This window comes from Pelodiscus sinensis, chromosome 1 (assembly GCF_049634645.1).
Source record: "Pelodiscus sinensis isolate JC-2024 chromosome 1, ASM4963464v1, whole genome shotgun sequence".
NCBI classification, from domain to species: domain Eukaryota; kingdom Metazoa; phylum Chordata; order Testudines; family Trionychidae; genus Pelodiscus; species Pelodiscus sinensis.
The window spans coordinates 44,971,526-44,991,955 of record NC_134711.1 but is presented as its reverse complement, the minus strand read 5'-3'; the positions used below and the strand labels follow the sequence as shown (position 1 = coordinate 44,991,955).

Here is a 20,430-nt window from a genome sequence, read left to right as displayed (position 1 = left end):
AGCACACAGATAGGGAACACTGTTTATCACCCTATTATATTCTAGATTCTTACAAACTGATTTTGTATTTGTGCCAGTATCTTTCTAGTTATTGCAGTTAGGCTGACTGGTCTATAATTCCCTGTATACCCTTTGTTCCCCTTTTTAAAGATTGGTAAACATATATATTGCATTCTTCTAGTCCTCGAGGACCGTAGTCACCAACCAGTCGATCACGATTGACCAGTCGATTGCGAGGCCTCAACCAGTTGATCGTGAGGCATCAGGCTCCCCCCATTTCCCCCCAACCCCCGAGAATCCCCACTACCTACCTCCAGCTACAATGGAGGTAGTTCCAGCTTCCCACGGGGTGGACGGAAGTCCTGAAGCTTCGCGCCACTTCCGGGGGTTCCGGAAGTGCGCTGGCTATTCCCCTCCTACAGGTCTGTGGCGTGCTGGGTGCGCTGCGGGAAGGGGCATTGGCCCCGGAGGAGGAGCATGGCAGCTTTTCTGTGCCACAGGAGGGGTGGGTTGGCCCCGGGTACCCACCCACAGAACTCTGTCCCCACTGGCACCCTGTCCCCTGCCGAAGCACCCACTAGCACCCTTCTCTAGTACTATGTCCCCTACTCCCACCAACACAGTTGAGGCCACATTAGTGAAGCTTGGGGGTGTGGGGGGGTTGGAGGAGGGTTTTTTTGCATCTCACTTGTGTGGCCCCAACTGACTTTTCTGTGGGTCAGTGACCCCTGACTCAAAACAGGTTCCCCGCGCTTCTCAGAAATAAAGACACTGCAGAAACTTTTTGTGTTTGACATAGTATTTCATTTAAAAATGAATCCTGGCCAACAAATCCCCAATTGGGGCCAAGCCCCCATCTGGCCACAGAATCATAACACTCCTGCACTCCCTTTTCCCCCTAAATCTGAGCCTATCATACACTGGAACCCCCTGCCCTGAGCCCTTCACATACCCAACCCAAATTTCTGAACCCTCATATCCAGAAGTGAGTGGCTTGCTTAGTACCCTAACCCTACATTTGACCCCAACACTGCCTGGCCTGGAGCCCCCTCTCCGAGCCAGTGTCCCCTTATCCACCTCCTCCTGCATCAAGATTTCCTCCCAGAGCTTGCACCTCTCATCCCTTCCCTCACCCAAATCCCTCATTCGCACCCCAGAGCCTACACATCCTGTCTCAACCCAGTGAGAGTACGGCTAGGCTGCAGGAGTTTTTCAGGATTCTGGAGATATCCCAGAAAAACTCTTCTGCATCCAGGGATGCATTTGTTCTTCCGCTTCTTTTAGTGGAAGAGCAAACATGATCTTTCGGTCACCCCTATATTCCTCTTTCCATAAGTAATAAGAGGGCTTCCAAAAGAAGGGGTTTTTCTGACATTTGGTCCAGTCTAGACAGGCCGAATGTTGGAAAAACCTCTTTCTACAGAAGAATTGGGGAAAAAAAGCAGCAGTATAAGGGTTAGGGAGAGCAAGTGATGGAGAACAGAGAGGGTGGGGCTTCAAGGAAGGGGCGGGGTCTTGGGGGAAGAATGGAGCAGTAGATCTTGGCTTGTTCTGTCATTTAAAAAGTGATCTTTGGTGTAAAAAGGTTGGAGACCACTGCTCTTGGACCTCACTCATCCTTCATGATTTCTTGAATGCTATTTATGGTTCCAAGATTGCTTCAGTCCTCGTACCCTAAGTTTCATCAGGCCCTGCCAACTTTAATGCATCTAATTTAAATACTTTTGTATTTAAATACTTTTCATCTTGTCCTTCCCTATTCTAGCTAGGAAAAAAAGTATCAATGACATCAGCTTTTGAAGATGTTAAACCCTGCCTACACAACTGTTTAAAAATGTTAGTTGACGTATTAATACGAGGGTAGTATGCAAGACATGACTGATATTATTTCCTCTACTCAGTGTTGGTGAGGCTTCAGCTAGTCTTCTGTCTGATTTTGAGTGTTACACTATTAAGAAGGGTATGGACAAACGAGAAAATCCAAAGGAGAGCCATAAAATTGATAAAAAGGGATTTGCTGGTGCAGCTTCAGTGCATCTGGCTCATAGTATAAGGCTGGTAAAAGCTAATTTCACAGGGAATTAAATAAAACAGGTTTATAAAGCTTCCCACCACAACTATTTCTTGATTAAAAGTTTGTTGGTATCCAAGATCACACAGAGTGTACAATAAAACAAAATTTCTGGAAAGGTTTAAACAACATGGGGATTATTTAGGGAGATCCTTGGGGTATAATTATTAATTAGGAATAATGGGATTATGGTAAGCACTGGACAATGTGCATCAGAAAAACTTTGTATTGCTATTAGGCAATGAAATTGACTCCCAATGGAAGTAGTAAAAATACAACTGATTCAATCACTTAAAACTAGGCTGGCAAAAGCAATAGAAAATATTATGTCGATAACAACAATATATTCAAGCAGAGTATCTGATAGAACTTTAAGTTCTCTAACATGTATGAATCAATACATTTTAGCATTCTGAGTGCATGATATGATATTTAAGAATTAACTTTTTTTTAAAATAAAGCAAATCATGATGAAATCAATCACAGATATATTACTATATTTTTGCACATCTCCAGTTAATAAAAATTATTTTAAAATCTGAAATCTATCAGGCAGTGTCTACACTGGAACGCTATTTTGGGATACCGGAGTATCCCAAAATAGCTATCCCATATCTGCACAGCAAGCCCATTATTTTGGGCTCGCTATTCCAATGTCCTGTAAACCTCATTCCATAAGGAGTAAGGGATGTTTCGGAACAGTTGGTTATTTCAAAATTAGATCGAAATAAGATATACAATCTGCATAACTTAAATTGCATATCTTATTTCGAACTACGGTGCAGTGTAGATGTGGACTTATGGATTAAACAAATTCATGTGATTAATATGCATACTATTTAAACCCCAAATGTTTACCTTGCTTATATCAGACTCTGATTTGCTGGAACACAAACTTTGAAGTTCTTGAACAAGATCTACTTCATCATCAGAACCAAGGGACAGCCTTTGCTCCTGATTTAATACTTTTAGCTGCTCATTCTCTGAAGAGCTATGAATACAAAATCAGGGACAGGACAATTGAAAGTGGACTATTACATAATTAATATATTTACACTTATACTTTCTCTTGGGGCACTGGGACACCTTCTCCTCCTTTTACAAAGATTTTGTAACTACACTGTCATCTCAGTAACTCCCCTACTGTAGGATGTACCAACAGAGGGAACAGGAATAGCATCCCGTTTAGGCAACTGTAGCAGTCAGTCTTTAATTCTGTTGCTTCGTAATAGACCCTCTTTTACACAATTTAATCTGCTCTCTCCATTGTTTCAACAAAGAATGCTTGCATGACAAGTATAAATACCAGTCAGCAGCAGAGTGCTTCTCTTTCTTTTGACTACACCAATTCAATGTTGCAGCTATCCTCCACATTCTTTTTGGAGCCATTTCCAACTACTTCAATTAAAAGGAGCTAATTCTAGAAGCACAAAGGATTCTGTGCTCTACAAAGCTATGAATTTCAGATCTGCAGTGGTTTCTCACACATGGTAGCACAAAATGCAGTCCCCTTGAACATTTTGCTCATTAGCTACATGAAGATATTCCATATCATTTAGACTGAAGTGCACATATTATACAAACTTCAGATTTCCATTCAGTAGACTGAAATAACCAGACAGTTTCTTTGTACATCTATGGATGAAAAGACAACCTGCTTTTTATAAGCCACAGTAAGAAGAGCTTGATATAGTATTCTCCAAGTCCTAGAAAATTCTAATAACTCAAAGGAACATAATCTGTGAAAAGGATTAAGGTACTGAAATAGGTTCTAAATTATAATTAAAAGCCTCGTACCTTTTTTCCCCAAAAAAATTAAAATTAAAAAGCCTACTTCAGTTCTGAAATCAAACACAGACAAACTAAACAAACTCTTCACTTACAACAGTGAACTGATTTTGACACAGTAGTATCTGTACTAGGGATATAAAATTCCATGTTATTGCTGAACCAGTTAAACATGAAATTTACTGTGACCCACCCAGACCTGCTGGGGACAAGAGCTGTTCCAGACACCCAGAGCAGTTCCTGTCTGCAGCGGGCCCCACAGGGCTAGAGAAGCCTCCTGCCCACAGTGAATGGGGAACTGCTTCAGCCTCCCCCGCCCATGTTAACCAGAACCGGTAACCATCACCTGTTAAGAGTGATTGACAGTTACCGGTTAGGTGGTTAACCTTGCACATCCCTAATCTGTAGTCTTTACTAAATGCTACAATTAAAAAAAAAGCAACTTACTTTTTGCTAAGAGAAGCCTTTTTGTTGCAATTTTGTTGCAACATGTTCTTTGTTTTCATACCTGTGCAAGAGGGAAAAAGTTAAACTTTTTAGTATGCAGAATAATTCTATTGTTTTCTTCATTATAAGGTGTACTAAATAGCAAAACACATTCCTATTGGCTGTTCATCAGAGCACAGCACTCCCCCTGCATCTTGCCAAGGTAATCAAGGCCCTCTGGCACTATTACAGTGCCACAAGGGGACCTGAGTGGGGGCCAGGATCTGCCCACTTTCTTAAGCAGGACCCTAGGCATAGCATAGACTACTGGCACAAGTTCTGGTCCTCACAAGTAGAAGGAAACCAACCAAATCATCATTACTTTTTATCATAGCGAACATTTGAACTGAGAGGCTATTAAAACGAAATCCACTGTCCCACTGTGTCTCCATTTCCCTCCAAATGTCAGCTCTTAATATACATCATCAAGAGTCCAAAATAATCTTTAGATACAATTATAATAAAAAATACCATATCATATGATCATAGAACTGGAAGGAACTTCAAGAGGTCATCACGTCCAGTCCCCTGCACTCTTGGTAGCACCAAGCACTGTCTAGATCATCCCTGACAAGTGTTTGTCTAATCTGCTCTTAAAAACTTCCAATGACAGAGATTCCACAGTCTCCCTGGGCAATTTATTTCTGTGCTTAGGAAGTTTATCCTAATATCTAACCTAAACCTCATTGTTATAGACTAAGCCCATTGCTTTTTGTCCTATCATCAGGAGTTAAGGAGACTAGTTTTTCTCCTTCCTCCTTATAATAACCTTTAAAATACTTGAAAGAGATTATCATGTCCCCTCTCAGTCTTCTCTTTTCCAGACTAAACAAACCCAATTCTTTAAATCTTCCCTCATAGGTCATGTTTTCTAGACCTTTAATTATTTTTGTTCTTCTTTGGATCTTCTCCAATTTGTACACATCTTTCTTGAAATGTGGCTCCCAGAACTGGACACGATATTTCATTTGAGACCTAATCAGTGCAGAGTAGAGCGGAATTACTTCTGATGTTTTGCTTAGAACACTCCTGTTAATAATGTTTGCTTTTTTTTCTTTTGCAAGGGTCACACTGTTGACTCATATTTAGCTTGTGGTCCATAATGGTTCCTAATAGGGATAGAAGTGACTAGTCGACTAGTTGATAAGCACATGCTTATCAGGCTGTCGAATAATGACTTGACTAGTCACTTCTCCCCCCCCCCCCCCCTCTTGCTGCTTCTATCAGGCAGCTTCTAATACATTTAAAAAGCAGAAGTGCAGTGGGGGGCGGGGACACCGAGCGCAAGCTCGGAATCAGCTGTCCCGGCTCACACTAGGTCTCAAGACGCTGTGCCTCTGCTTTTTTAATGTATTAAGAGCTGCCAGCTGTTAATGCATTTAAAAAGCAGAGGAACATTGTCCGCGATGGGGCAGAAGCTGAGAAGCAGCTGATTCCTGGCTCATGCCCTTTTCTCCTCACTATGCCTCTGCCTTTTAAATGTATTAAGAGCCACCACACCTTAGCATTGTCCCAGCTAGGTTGTATTTCCCTAGTTTTTTTAATAAGACGGTCATGCAAGACCCTGAGTGGTGTTCACATCAACTCTCAGAAACAAACTCGGATTAGATCTGGTCAGAGCTCAAATGGCAGACTATCAAGCAAGCTTAGTCTGCTCCAGGAAACAGCAGTGGCAATTCAGAAAAAGCACTTTTGTCCCTGAGTCAATACTGAACAAACCATTATCTTAACATAATGTTTGGGGTACTGTGCTACTGAGCTGGCCATTTCTTTTATTTAAGACATACTAAGGTCAGGCCTCTTACTTGTGAACATTAAAAATAGCATGGTACTTGTTACCAATGTAAAAATGTTATCCATAACAGGTTATTTAAATTACACCTTCCAAAAATTCATTCTGCCTGACAATTCAAATCCTCCCTGTAGTTTCAGCTGAATAGGGCATTTTATAGTTTTATTTCTGAGTTAGTTTATAATCTTTCTAGGTGCTGCTTTTTAAATATTTTTTTTCAAATACAACAAATGTATCAAAATAGCAGATTCACCATAATGCAAGAAGTAAATGGAGTGAGATAAAGGGAGAGGCGGGGAAGTTGCACATCTATTTTCAAGGTTCACATTAAATCAAAGACCTCTAAAAAGTCAGCCAAATTGCTTTGAATTTTTCAGACATACCTTTTCTGCACAATGCCTGTTGTTTGAGTCAGGCATCAATATTTGGCAGAAATTCACTTTTCCATTTTTGCAGTATTTTTTTTTTTAGCAGCATAAGCTGCTTGTTAGATGCATGCTATATTGTTATCAGGTAATCTCCGCTCCAGTATCAAAAAATGAAACTTAAGGAGGAGGATACAATCTTAGTATTCAATATCAAACTGGTCCTTTGATTCCATCCCTCCCCCCCACTAGAAATGTTTGATACAGGGACATTCCCAAAACATCAGCTAATGTGACATCAAGGCAGTTATATTTCTAATAGCGGTCAGCATTTATGAAGTCCATCATCATTAGCCTGTGTGTGAACCACTGCATCTGAAAAAGTATTTTCTGGTGAATAAGCCATAGTTTCAAGTTTATAGTTGCTTTTTTAACATTAGATACAATTGCATTCCAGTGAGCCTGAGATAACTGCGTATCTAAATCACTAATAACCCAAGCAACTCTCAAAATACCAATCTTTGACAGAATTTTTTGGGCCTGAAACTCATAAATGGATATCTCTGGCTTAGTAATTCCAGGGAGTTTCCTCCAAAATAATGTACATTTTGGACTTTCTGTTGCTCCCAATACATCCAGTCCAAATACATTTACAAGTAAATGCTTTAATTAGAGATATTTTAATGCTGCAGATCAGGGCAAGCCAAACTGTTGCTGAAGATGTATAAATGTTTTACATTTATTATTATCAATTAGCTGCAACACCATCATAATTCCTCTGTCCATCCAATTCCTCCAGAGCAAGGTTCTGCCACCAATTTTAAAGATAGGATTGTTCCATAGGACCATCTCTCCATGGAAAAATGGATGGAAGCTGAACTTTCGGGACAAATGTGACCAAGCTGTGTGGTAATATATATTATATAGCTACGTACCACACATATACTAAAACAATTTCAACAGATTTATTCAAACTATATTTAGCTGAAGTAGGAGTCAATGAAGATGCCTTGTATAACTTCTTTAGCAGACTGCCTTTGTCACAGCTCTCTGAGTTCTCTCTAGAAATTCTGGAATGACTTAGACTATGGAAGAAATGACAAATGGAAAGAATCCTGACAGAGATAAGTTCCCAACTGAATTTTTACAGGCTCTAAAACTTTAACACCTACATTATTGAGAACAAGAATGAGCAAACTCTCCTGTCTACACAATAAAGATGTTGGACTATATAGTAATTACTGTTGCCTTTTGCTTATGTCTGTATGCCAACAGCTTGCCAGCTCTCTTGCCTGATTCCCAGTAGTTTTGCTTCAAACAGAATAAAGCAAAATCAGCCTTTTGGGACAGAAATGTATTGATGTCAATTCTGGGTTCCCTTCATTTCTTTTTTTTATAGGTGACATGAGAGATGATATGACCTCTGATGAAAGCTTTAAAGGTTTCCCAAAGTGTGATAGCTGATGAAGAGGTGGGGCATTTGTTTTTTGTATTTTTTTTAAATCAAACAGTGGAATGATATTTAATCTCCACATTTTAGATAGGGGTGCATGCCAGTAGGGGGGCCTAATAGACAAATGTAAGGGAGCAGTGTCAGCCATAATAATAACATAAAAAAGCCACAATCAGTGACTGAACTGATCAAGTCTTCTGACACTAAGAAATAGTTCAATTGTGACTACGTTGAATGAGCTGCAGAAACCCCCCCTCACAAAAAATTATAATCCCACATATCATATAAACCTGAATCAGCCATACATGTATGATACCTGACAAGTAATCATGTTTTTACATGGAGATGAAGCAGATTTATCAAGGATTGGGTCTACAATTTTGTTGAAGTCTCCATCTCTAATAACAGGATGGTGGTGACCCATGTAATTTATACTCTTAAAATAATTGTGAAAAAAATGTAATTACCCAGGGTTGGCCTGTAAAAATTGGCAAACAACTTGTGGTCAGAATATTTACATTCAACATTTTAAGTATTAGTAATTCACTTTAAAATTAAAATATCTAGAAATTGAGAACTCTACCAAATCTTTCTTCAGTTTATAAGCGGCAAGTTCTTTCAGATGCATCTCCTCAAGGATGGCATTAAGGACTGAATTTTTTTTCTATTAATAGAGTTATTAAAACCCTTTATATACCATGTGACATCATTGTTAAAATATACTGGATAAAATAATAGCATATGGCTTTGAGAATAAATGAGAAATTGCAAGTTTTCCTGAGTAGCATATAGTTCTTTCATATCTAAGCAGCAAATGTTATATAACCCAGGAGTAGGTTGTTGCTTCCCAATACATATTCTACAGGAATGAGAAGGAAATTCCCAGCTTGGGAGAGTAACAGGAGAGGTCAGAAAGGGAAATTAAATTAAAAAAAAAAGAGAGAGCGAGACAGACAGAGAGAAACACATTAGTTCCAAGAAATCCAGAGACAATCTGTTTAAACTGCCCAAAAATATACATTTGACATCCAAAGGGGGCAACTAGATCAGGCACAAACCTTGGAGATAATCATAGCCCTTGAAGCCCCAAGCATTACAATTATAATAATTATCTAATACCAATAGAACCTTGATACATTGTTCGACAAAGAAGCACCATTTCAGTGGTGGGCAACCTGTCGCCAATGAAGGTTCTATGTTTGGCCAGCAAGACATTTTGTTTACTGTTGCATATGCTGATTGCACACAACATTGACTAAGAGAGCCATGTTCTACATCCAATACACTGCTATGGATCAATCAGCACACCCTGCAAAACATAGATACACAAAGCACAGTTAGCAAAACCATCCTATCATAGAAGACCGTCTTAGTTTTGCAAATCTTGAAATTGACTAAGATGAAGGAGGGCTACTCACTAGCCTAGGTTGCCCATTGCTGGAGTAATGTATTTCTTATAACCCAAAATAACAAGCTTTACCTTCCGTATTAACCTCCTGCTTAGTCCATGGCTGGGAAGATGCATGACTTGACTTCTTACGAGGACTGGTGCTTACTTTTCTCCATGAAGCATTTTCTCCTCTTTTTTTATTATAATTTTTGTAGCTTGAAACCACAGACAAGGGGAAATTTCCTCCCTTAAAGTCTGCTATATATCTATCCAAATCTGAAACAATATTAACGCACATTTTAATGAAAAGTCGACAATGCATTGTAGCCACAGTACTAATGTACAATACAGGCAGTCCCCGACTTACGCGGATCCGACTTATGTCGGATCCGCAGTTACGAACGGGGCTGCCCCAGAGTACACGGACTGCGGGACCTTGCGGTCCTGCCGCCCGTGTACTCTGGGTCTTTCTTTCTCTGCGTCTCCCTGATCTGCAGACCAGGAAGACGCAGAGCAAAGCCACGGAGGGGCTCGGGCAGCCCAGGGGCGCCTGGGCTGCCCGAGCCCCCCCCCCCCCCCCCCGCGGCTTTGCAAAGCCGCGGGGAAGCCGGCAGCAGAGCAGTCCAGGCGCGCCTGGGCTGCCTCGCTGCCCGAGCCCCCCCGCAGCTTTGCAAAGCCGTGGGGGGGCTCGGGCAGTGAGGCAGCCCAGGCGCGCCTGGACTGCTCCGCTGCCGGCTTCCCCGCGGCTTTGCAAAGCTGCAGGGGGGCTCGGGCAGCGAGGCAGCCCAGGCGCGCCTGGACTGCTCCGCTGCCGGCTTCCCTGCGGCTTTGCAAAGCCGCGGGGGAAGCCGGCAGCGGGACAGCCCAGACGCCCCGCAGCTGTCCCGCTGCTGGTGTCCTCAGAGGCTTTGCTCCCCGTCTCCCTGGTCTGCTGGTCTCCAGCAGACCAGGGAGACGGGGAGCAAAGCTGCGGAGGACCCAGGCGGTGGGACCGCGGTGCGTCTCGGTCCGCCGCCCATGTCTTCCTGGTCTGCTGGGGTCGGGGGGGGGGCGCAGCTAGTACGCCCCCCCCCCCCCCCCCACCAGCAGACTGGGCTTTTCTCCGGACGCCTGTGGCAGAGCAGCTGAGGTGCTGCGGTTGGTCCCGCAGCGCCGCTCTGGGCGCTACTGGTCCAACCCAGCAGCACCCCAGCTGCTCTGGTCCTGATTCAGCCGCTGCTGGTCAGTTTCATCAGCGGCTGAATCAGGATGCCTGGGGCAGAGCAGATGGGGTGCTGCTGAGTTGGTCCAGTAGTGCCAAGGAGCGGCGCTACTTGGGCAACCCAGCAGCACCCCAGCTGCTCTGCCCCAGGCGTCCTGATTTAGCCGCTACTGAAACTGACCAGCGCTGACTACAGGAAGCCCGAGGCAGAGTTGCTCTGTCCCGGGCTTCCTGGAATCAGCTGCTGATCAGTTTCAGCAGCAGCTGACTTGGGGACGCTTGGGGTTCTTAAGTTGATTCTGTATGCAAGTCAGAACTGGCGGTCAGTTTCAGCAGCGGCTGAATCTGGACGCCAGTTCCGACTTACATAGAGATTCAACTTAAGAACAAACCTACAGTCCCTATCTTGTACGTAACCCGGGGACTGCCTGTAGTGATAGAAATGTAGCCGTGTTAGTCTGGTGTAGCTGAAACAAAAAACAGTACTATGTAGCACTTTAAAGACTAACAGGATGGTTTATTAGGTGATGAGCTTTCATGGGCCAGACCCACTTCCTCAGATCAAATAGTGGAAGAAAATTGTCACAACCCTATATAACAAAGGATACAATTTTAAAAAATGAACATTTTTTTAATTGTATCATTTGGTATATATGGTTGTGACAATTTTCTTCCACTATTTGATTTGAGGAAGTGGGTCTGGCCCACGGAAGCTCATCACCTAATTTACTAATGTACAGTTAGCAAACAACTAACCTCTAGGATTTCTCATTACTATTTTGTTCAACAGGATCAAACTCTATTAATCACAAGACTTTTTTATCAGACCTGTGAAATTACTATGTTAAGCACTGACCTCATTTGTCAAGTGCTTTGAGATGTACTGATGAAAAGTTTTGCATGATGGATAGTTATAGGTGCTACCTGAATTTATTTTAAAAAAATTAATATTAATCCTGTTTAAGAACCTCCAGTATAGCTTGTTCACGGTTACCTGTTCGTGGAAAAGGACAGCCATGCAGGACAGCTTTGTTTAGCAAGATACTGAGAGCTGCTTTAACCAAAGCCTGTTGGCCTTGGCTAGGATTTTTTTTAGCTGCTGTTTGTCCCCGTGCAGATGGTCTCTTCACAGAAGCTCTGGAGAGTATTGCTTCTTGAACTCTGGGAGCAATGACAGTGTTCCACAATTTGGACAGCCACCTTGACGCATAAAGAAAACTTTAGCATCAGAACAAGTTATCAAACATGTTTTACACCTTTTATTTGTTGAAGGATGACCTTCAACAGATAGGATAGGAAAATGATTTTGTGCCTTTTTTTGTTTGTTTTAATATTAGTAACTGACATCCTTGGTTACCATGAATTAAAGAGAAAGTGGTTTTATTCAAAATGCTTGCATTTTTTGATTTTGTCAACAATTTAACTGAATACTTGGTTTCCAGTAACATTTGATATCCTCCTTCCTTCATTTGAGATCTAAAATGCCCTTGCTTCCCCCAGGGGAGGGGAATGATGCCCAAAAGAAGATCCTCTTCCAATATTGATTGCATAAAGGAGGGACTTTCTCTACCTCCCCATCGCTAGTCTGAAGATGGGGGAGGATTTCAAGAGTGGCAACATTCTGGTTATATTTTTGCCTTCCTCACACTACTGTAGAGGCATGTCTAGGTTAAAGGAGAAGAAATGGGAAATGATATCAAGAGATAACATAGGAATGCTGTTTGTTGCAATCTTCAGCTCCTGTATAGTGCAGATAAAAACTACACAATGTCAGTGTCCATAGGTAAATGAGACGTGGGAATTTGCTGGTGAACTTGGGCCTATAAAGCAAAGAGGTGTGTGAAGTCTTTGTGGATGCAGGCTACCCCTTGACATCCTGTACCCTTATCCCTGTATGGCGGAAGGGTGACAGGACACAGAAGTGAGCAGCACATTAGGGGTAGGCTGAAGACTGTCTATCTTGGTTAGTTATATTTACAAATATACAAGCCTTGCAAATCTACACTTCCCCAGTTAATTATAAAGTTTGTGAGAAGTGGTAGGCATATAATGTCCTCCACATGGTTAAATAAATTAATTTGCCTCTGGCTGCCTTGTGTCTGTCTTAATTCCAGCATGTCCTACTCAAGCTCTCAAAATACATGAGATTCTGTTAATTCCTACAATATTAACAAACAGTAGCCCTGAATCTACAGATATTTCTAAGGTATAAAACGGGGGGAGAAAAAGAGAGCTAACATCCTTTCACACCCGCTTTATATATCAAAATAAAACAAAAAACTCACTTTGGAAGATCACACATAATTCTTAAGACCAAGAATAATAGAAATACAAGGGCAACAGAAAAATAGCAAGAGTCATGGAACTGGAGTCTTCTTAATTTACTTGTTCTGCGTGCTTGTCTACACTTAAACTGCTATGCCACTGCAGCTGTGCCACAGAAGCACCTCAGTATAGACTGGTACCTAGCTGACAAATGTATTCTTCCATCTAATGCTGTCTAGGTAGGGACTTCTGTAGGCTTGCCTACATCACACAGCAGTGTGGATTTTTCACTCCCCTGTGAAATGTGGTTAAACTGACCTAATTTTCTACTGTAGACCAGGCCTGATTTGTTACTTTCAAAAGAAAAGGTATAACAAAATTCTAGCTGCAAAAACTGCTGTCACTGATGTCCTACTGAGCACATTGTTCAGTCAGATAGGCTGAAATAATAGCACACGGTGAGCCATCAATGAAAACTAATTATCATTATTTAAATGACAAGGCTACTAATTACCACACTGCCAAGCAAGACATATTCAACCCACGAAAGCTCATGAAACCATCTACATATTCTGTTAGTCTTTAAGGTGCTGCTAGACTATTCATTGTTTTTTAAAAGCTTCAGTGGGGTAACCAGTTAGTATGTAACAGGAAAAACAACAAATAATCTAGTAGCACCTTAAAGACTAACAAAACATGTAGATGGCATCATGAGCTTCTTCAGATGAAATATTCTTCAGATATATATTTCTGTTAGCCTCTAAGGTGCCAAAGGACCACTCACAGTTTTAAAGTTAGTAAAGACTAACACAGTTACCCCTGCGTCATTATAGCTATGTTTATTTTTACTTTTTATTCCCTGACAAAAACTACATTAAAATGTAATCTTGGTTGAGAGAACATATCCAAAAGCTAAGGGTAAAAAACAACATTACAGCAATGCTGTCATTATTCAAAAACTACATATTATAAGTTTAGTCAATTCAGAGTTAAGGCTGCACTTAAAATGAATCCAAACACATTATGGTTGGAAATTTATAGTTAAGGTACTCCAGCAACTTTAACTCTGCCTGTTGTGATGCCCTGCAATAACAACATGGTTAAGACTCAGGCATTTCAGTGTTTATGGGCCCAGATTAGATTAAACTAATTGTTAGAGAGACAGATTTTTTGTCAATATTCCCCCTGCCCAATGGCATAATTGATTGAGTAGCCAATAACCACCACTGAGCTTCAAGCCAATTGCAAATCCACATTTGGATACTGATGGACTGGATATTTTGGGGAAAGGCCAAGTGGTGATTGGGGGCATCTCTGGGATAGAAGAGAATGGAAGGGGGGGAAAGTAAATAATTTTTGGAGGTAATGACAGAGTGCCAGGAAGAGTCAGACAGCTGCTTGAGCTAAGCAGAGGAGACTGAAACCAGGCAGGAACTGGAGGAGAAAACAGTCAGGGACTTATTGTGGTGTTGAGGAGTGTAGGAAAGCAGGCTGGACAATATGTGCTAGAAGGAGTTTTGTATGACTATGCTAAGTAGCTGGACTAGTGTACAAAATAAATCATTGATGATAGCAATGCAGAGTGTTTTAGACTGACAGCCATGAATCACAAATATTTTAGATATTTCCCTATTTTTGTATTGTAATCATGTTTTCAAAAGAGTTGGAACATGGGGTCTTTTGAGAAGTAGAGCATATTCATTTAGCACACTAAAAATATGACATTTTCAGAAGAAAAAGGAAACTTTGTATGCTTTCTGCACAATTTTATTGGCTGTTACAATTCTAGGGATGCACACAATCGTTTTAATAACTGCAACTAAAAGACGATACTTCTATTTTCAAGATAAAAAAATATCTTATAAGATTTGGGAAATGATCATAACATTTTTAATACCTCACTGTATCTTAACACTGGTAGTCAGGGAATATAAATCTTACTTCACTGTGACTTGGTTATTCCCAGGTTCCACTGGACAAGAGAAGAAATGTTTTGGTCCTATGAGTGCTTCAGGGGCACCTAAACGGGATAAGCAGGAGTTCAGCTGGTGCCAAATGGCAAGGATCCAGTCTGTGGTTTTGCATACTGGATCACATGGAGGAGGCACTTTGCCTCTAAACTATAAAGACAGAAAAGACGAAGGGTTTGACATAAGTTCAGACTTATAAGGAAAGGGGTTGGCACTTTGACATGTTGCCCATTGTGAAAATCAAATACAAGTAAAAAACATTTAATAAACAAATCTCATCTAAATAATCAGGAAAAGACAGATTAAGATGACCAAATTTTCATCAAGTACCAAACTTCTGCATTAACTCTTATTGCCTTAAACATATAGTAAACACATTTTCATAGAAAGCAGAGCTCAAATAATTTTGTGAAAGTACTTGTATATCAAAGAAACAAAGCTTCAGTGACCTAGAATGTGCAAGTTACAAGTACCATCACATACACATGTGAAAGAAGAAACAAAGCACAATGATATAAATAATAAAAAGCTTGTGTTCCTACAAAGAATAACTTACAGAGAATTGATACCACTGTTTAGTAACCTCACTTTGGGGCTTACACAAATTTCTCAAATATGCAGATTTTTTTTATAAAGAAGAATACATCTGGGATTATTTTCCCTAAACTGACATTTTATATCTGGGCTTATGAAGAAAAATAACTTACATATTTGAATTCAGAAATAAAAAAATCTGTGAAAAGTGCAAATCCCTATCAAGTTCAGGCACTGACACCACATGAATGCTGAACCTCCTTGTGCTACAGGGTTGAGAATGCAAAACTTGCTAATTTTAAAATGAGATGCAGTAAAAGACTTGGCTCTCATAGGATCACAATCTCTTCCTAATGCTAAAAAATTAAAAATAAAATCTCCCATTTCTTTGTTTAACAATATGGCCAAATAAAGACACGCACCATTTGAATTCATTTTGGTCACAACATGTAGTTAAAGTAGACAGATTATTTACTATACGTTGCACCTCCAGCATGACCATGGATGGTCCAGGATGAGAAAGCCCCAGAACGCTGCATGGGGGTGGGGGCCCAGGAGTCAGCACGTAGCTCAGCTGGGCTGGGGAGGGGCTGGGAACTGGTGTGTGGCCCAGCTCGGCTGCAGAGGGAGCCAGGAATCCAGGAGGGGACTGGGGGGGGGGGGGTCAGTGGGGCAGAGGTTGAAATAACCTTCCCTGGTCCAGGAAAATCCCTCATCTGGTATTAACGGTGCCGGATCAGGGAGGTCCAACCTGTATGATACATATAAGGCTGTAAGAAAAATGCAGGCCACAATTTTGTTGCAGTAAACTGTAATTGTCAACATTTTCCACTTTTTTTTTGCAATGCCACTCACTCAAAAATGGCCCATACTCCCCCCCTCCCCCATTATGACTTGGTAGGGGAAGTGACAACGGTAGAGAAGGGAGACGATGAAGATTGGTCAGGCTCTTTGAGGGGCTCCCCCTGCTTGCTCTCCCTGGTTCTGCCTCCTCCCCGCACTTCCAATCAGCTTTAATGGCCTCGCAGTATGCCTAAATACAGTTCCAGCTCCATCAGCTCCTTGTGAGTGCTTGAGGACTTAGCCTTCAAAGGCTCCTCACCCACTCCAAGAGATGGGATTAGGGAGTCCTCAGTGAGTGGAAATGGGTGGGAGCTGAAGCTTATTTCTCCTCAAGGGCTGAGAGAGAAGAACTCCAGTTGTGCTAGCTACACAAAGGACATCTATAGATCTCTGACCTGGGGCAGGCTCGAAAGCATCAGGGATCAGAGGAATGGGTAGAGGGGTTATCCAACCCCTGTTGGAGGATAAAGGACTCTACTGCCCAACTGGACATCAAGTCAGTTACAAAACAAGAGTTTTAATCTTACACAACACCCCACCTCCCAGCCACGTACACACACCTGCACCCCAAACTGTTGCATAAAAGCCTCCGCCCGAGCTATTACTTGATTTTACTCACGGATTTTCTGGAAATACAGTAGAGTCCCGATTATCTGACCTAAACGGGACAGACAGGTGGTCGGATTACTGAAAAAGTGGGATAATAGGGAGTACAGGGAGGGAGGGATAGCTGCCGGTGCCGCTTGGTCCCCATCCCTGCCAGGCCCCGGCCCCCGGAGCTGCAGGGAGGGAAGGGGCCAGGTAGGGATGGGGATGAAGCGGCGCCGGCAGGAGCAGCATCAGTGGCACCAGGAGAGCGACGGGACAGCGAGTAAGGCCATTCTCCCAGCCCGCGCCTGGGAGCTGCAGGGAGGGAAGGGGCCGGGGCCAGGCACGGATGGGGACCAAGCAATGCTGGCAGAAGGCTCCGACCCGCAGGAGACTGCTGGAGCCTCTTCAGCCGGGGAGGCTGCATGCGGCATAGCAGCGCAGCGCAGCTGGTCTTGGGGGCCGCATACTGATGCTGCGCTCGGCTGACAATTGTCCGCGGCTATGTCGGATAAAGCGGAATGTCGGTTTACTGAATGTTGGATAATCCGGACTCTACTGTACGCTAAACTGTAAGGTCCTGCCAACACATGACTTAGAGACTGACAAAACCTCCTGCTGATTGCATTGCTGGCAGGGGGAAAGGGCGGGGGGCAGTTGTCTTGTAAGTCCCTTTATTACAGGTGATTTGTAAAGGATCCTCTGAAGCTTTGTAACTGTTTCAGCTGCACTGCCTTTTAAACTCTGCAATTCATTGTAATCTTTGTTAAACCTTGAAACTCTGTAATCTTGGCACCTTGCCACTTTGTAACTCTCAGAAACTTTGCTTTATATATTCAGAATTACTATAAGCTTAGTAATTGTTGAGCCTTGCAACTTTATAATCTTTGTAACTCAGTCACTTCACTTGTAACTTGTTCTAAACTGCATTCTCCCCTAAGACATGAGTGTGAGTGTGTGTGTGAGAGAGAGAGACTATTGTGAGTTTGGAATTAGAAAATGCAAGGCTGAGCACCTGGAGGCAGGTGATGAGTCATCAGACCAATTAAGGAGACATTGCTGCTCTGCTGGATCAAGGGAAGTCTCGGAATGCTCCCTGGTGATGAATGTGGGTGAGTCACAGAGGTTGTACAAAGGCAATAAACGGAGAGAGCACCCTCTGATAAGCTCCTCTTCCCGCAGCCAGTTTCTTTCCTGACCAACTCTCCTGCCATGATCAGCAGGCAGACCCTCCAGAGCCAACATGCCTTGGCTCCTTCTGCAAACCATATGCCTGTGTAAGTGTGTGACTGTCTGAGGGCAGGAATGAATGTGTGTGAATGAGTGAATGAATGAAGGTGTGTGTGCGCATGTGCATGTGTCTGTATGTGTGAGATAGCTGGTTCCCCTTTAGTTTAAATCTTTAGTGGCAGCTCTATCCTCTTTAGTTTAACCATATATTGCATATAGTGGAGTGTAAATTCCTCAAATAATAAATCAATTCTAGTGTAATGCCAGGTGGTCTCCAGTGGAAAATTTTGGGGGTAACATAAACCACCACTTTAAGTGAGGTCACAGTAATTGGATCAAAACAAAAAACAAACAAAATCACAATTTAGCTAGAGAAGCATGGTTAAGGTCAGTGTTGATAGTTCAGCAGACTGTACTTTAATTTCTAAACTGCGAGATCAAATGGAAGGTAGATTATTAGTGACTGGAAAATATTAACCTTTATTTGGAAGTCTCAGTCCAGTTTTTCAATGAAAGAAGTCAGCTTCACAAACAAGGCAGCGTTTCAAAGGAGCAGCACCACACAGCTGAGCTGGGGATCAGCTGTGTGGCGCTGCCCTTTGAAGTACCTCCTGTCTCCCCCCCCCCCCTTTGCTGCCTCTATTTTATAGAGGCAGCGGGGGGCTGGGGGAATCGACTAGTCGACTGACTATCCAATAAGCATTTGCTTAATTGGATAGTTGACTAGTCTTTAACATCCTTAGTTTTCATACGCCCCCAGTTCTCTTCAATGAACTGACATTCCAGCTAGACTACATTTTCCATGATATACCATAGCAGAGACTGATGATGAAAATGGTTTCTTCATCATGAGAAGAGACCACAGAACATCATGGGAGAAGTAGCGCAATCAAGGAACTCCATCTACAGAAAAAATTGGGAGAAATTTCTTGATTGATTTTTTGCCAAAATATTGTCTTCAAGTTCTCACCAAAAAGTCATAATTGTTCCCCTTACCTACCTTATTTCTACCTTAAAATTTTAAACACTACTTGCCCGACGTTTAAAAGAGAAGTTGATCATGGTCATCCTTAGGAGGCAGCCTCAGTGCATTAGTCAATCTAAAGACTATCTGAATTCAATTTTGTTTTCAGTCCAAATTGTTTATCAGAAACTGGAAACAACAATGCAGAAAAAACATCTTTAAAAGTTATTTTATCAAACTATGATTAGGAAGGCTCAAGAGTGGTATTTCCATAAAGTGACATTTAATTCCATAGCTTTTGTTTCCTAATGTACTGCAGCTATTCTTTCTTGTGTTGCAATTACCCTGGAGATCAATTTTGCTCACCCTCTAGGGATGCTTTCATTGAAAATAAAGAGCATTTCATGCAGAAGGGATGGAGATAGAGCAGGGAATCTGGAAGAACCAAAATAGATATTTTAACCCAGGCGTACTTTTTGTTTTGAGACAGTAGATAAAAAGGAATTATTTTCACAAAAGAGAATCTTTTCTTTTAAATTTAACTCCTAGACAGCTCTGGGGTCCAAAACTATGTTTGCAGAAATCATTTGCTAATTTCTGTGAAGATATTGGTAAAATACTGACTTACTGAAGACAGTGACAAACTCCCATTCATTTAACACTATATTTCCAAGACCATTAATTAAACAGAGCTGTACCAGATGCTTTATTTTAATTCATTCGCTAAAACAGAATATCAGAAAAAATTTGAAATGGTCAGAAACTGGGAAGTATATTAGCAATTTGTTTTCATGAACAAATATGCACACTGTCATATAGCATTAATTTTGATTACAGTATATATTTTTAAAGCTAGGGGCAAAGAACAATATCCTAAATCCCACAAAGTGAGCAGTGCATACCCAACCTGCATATGCACCATCTACGCACTAAGGATCACTGCTATATCATGAGCCACGTTGTCAAGAAAGGGGTCCCCATCTGACCAGTGACCATCCAAAGTCAGAAGCAGATGGGGAGCCTTTTAGAAGCTAATTCTGGCAGGCTACTGATAGTCACAGGCAAGCCAAACTCTTCAGGGGTTGTTGTTTGCTGAAAATGAGATTAGAATACTTGGTCTCTGATACTGGTGAGGCTTAGAGTTTGTGATGAATAGAGCTGAGTTCTCTTGAAGCCAGCTATTGACATGAAAGTTGTCTAAGAAAAGCCATTTCCTTTCCCTTGCCTCTAAAGGGCCTGTTTTTTCCCTTTTCTCTCTGGACTATTGCCTGTTCCTGCTCTCCAAACTTGTCACCTCTGTAAGACTTGTCCTTAGGCTTTCTCCAGGAATAATCTGAAAGCCTGCAGCCAAACCAACTAACATGCAGCCAATCTTAAAGACTGTTTTATGAATGAGGGTATAATACTAACTACTATGTGGTTTAGGAACATCGGACACATTTTCAAAATTGAGACACTGTGGGACAGATTTTTAAAGGTATTCAGGAACC

At 41.8% G+C, this 20,430-nt stretch overlaps 1 protein-coding gene across 1 annotated transcript in view; it reads right to left on the bottom strand.

The window, feature by feature from the left end:
• CTTNBP2 (cortactin binding protein 2) overlaps positions 1 to 20,430 on the bottom strand; it is a 192,955-nt gene that overhangs the window by 15,708 nt on the left and 156,817 nt on the right. Inside the window, 5 exon segments of the mRNA XM_006122544.4 lie at positions 2,930 to 3,062; positions 4,307 to 4,367; positions 9,436 to 9,621; positions 11,541 to 11,746; positions 14,753 to 14,931. Coding sequence (XP_006122606.3) covers positions 2,930 to 3,062; positions 4,307 to 4,367; positions 9,436 to 9,621; positions 11,541 to 11,746; positions 14,753 to 14,931 — 765 coding nt within the window.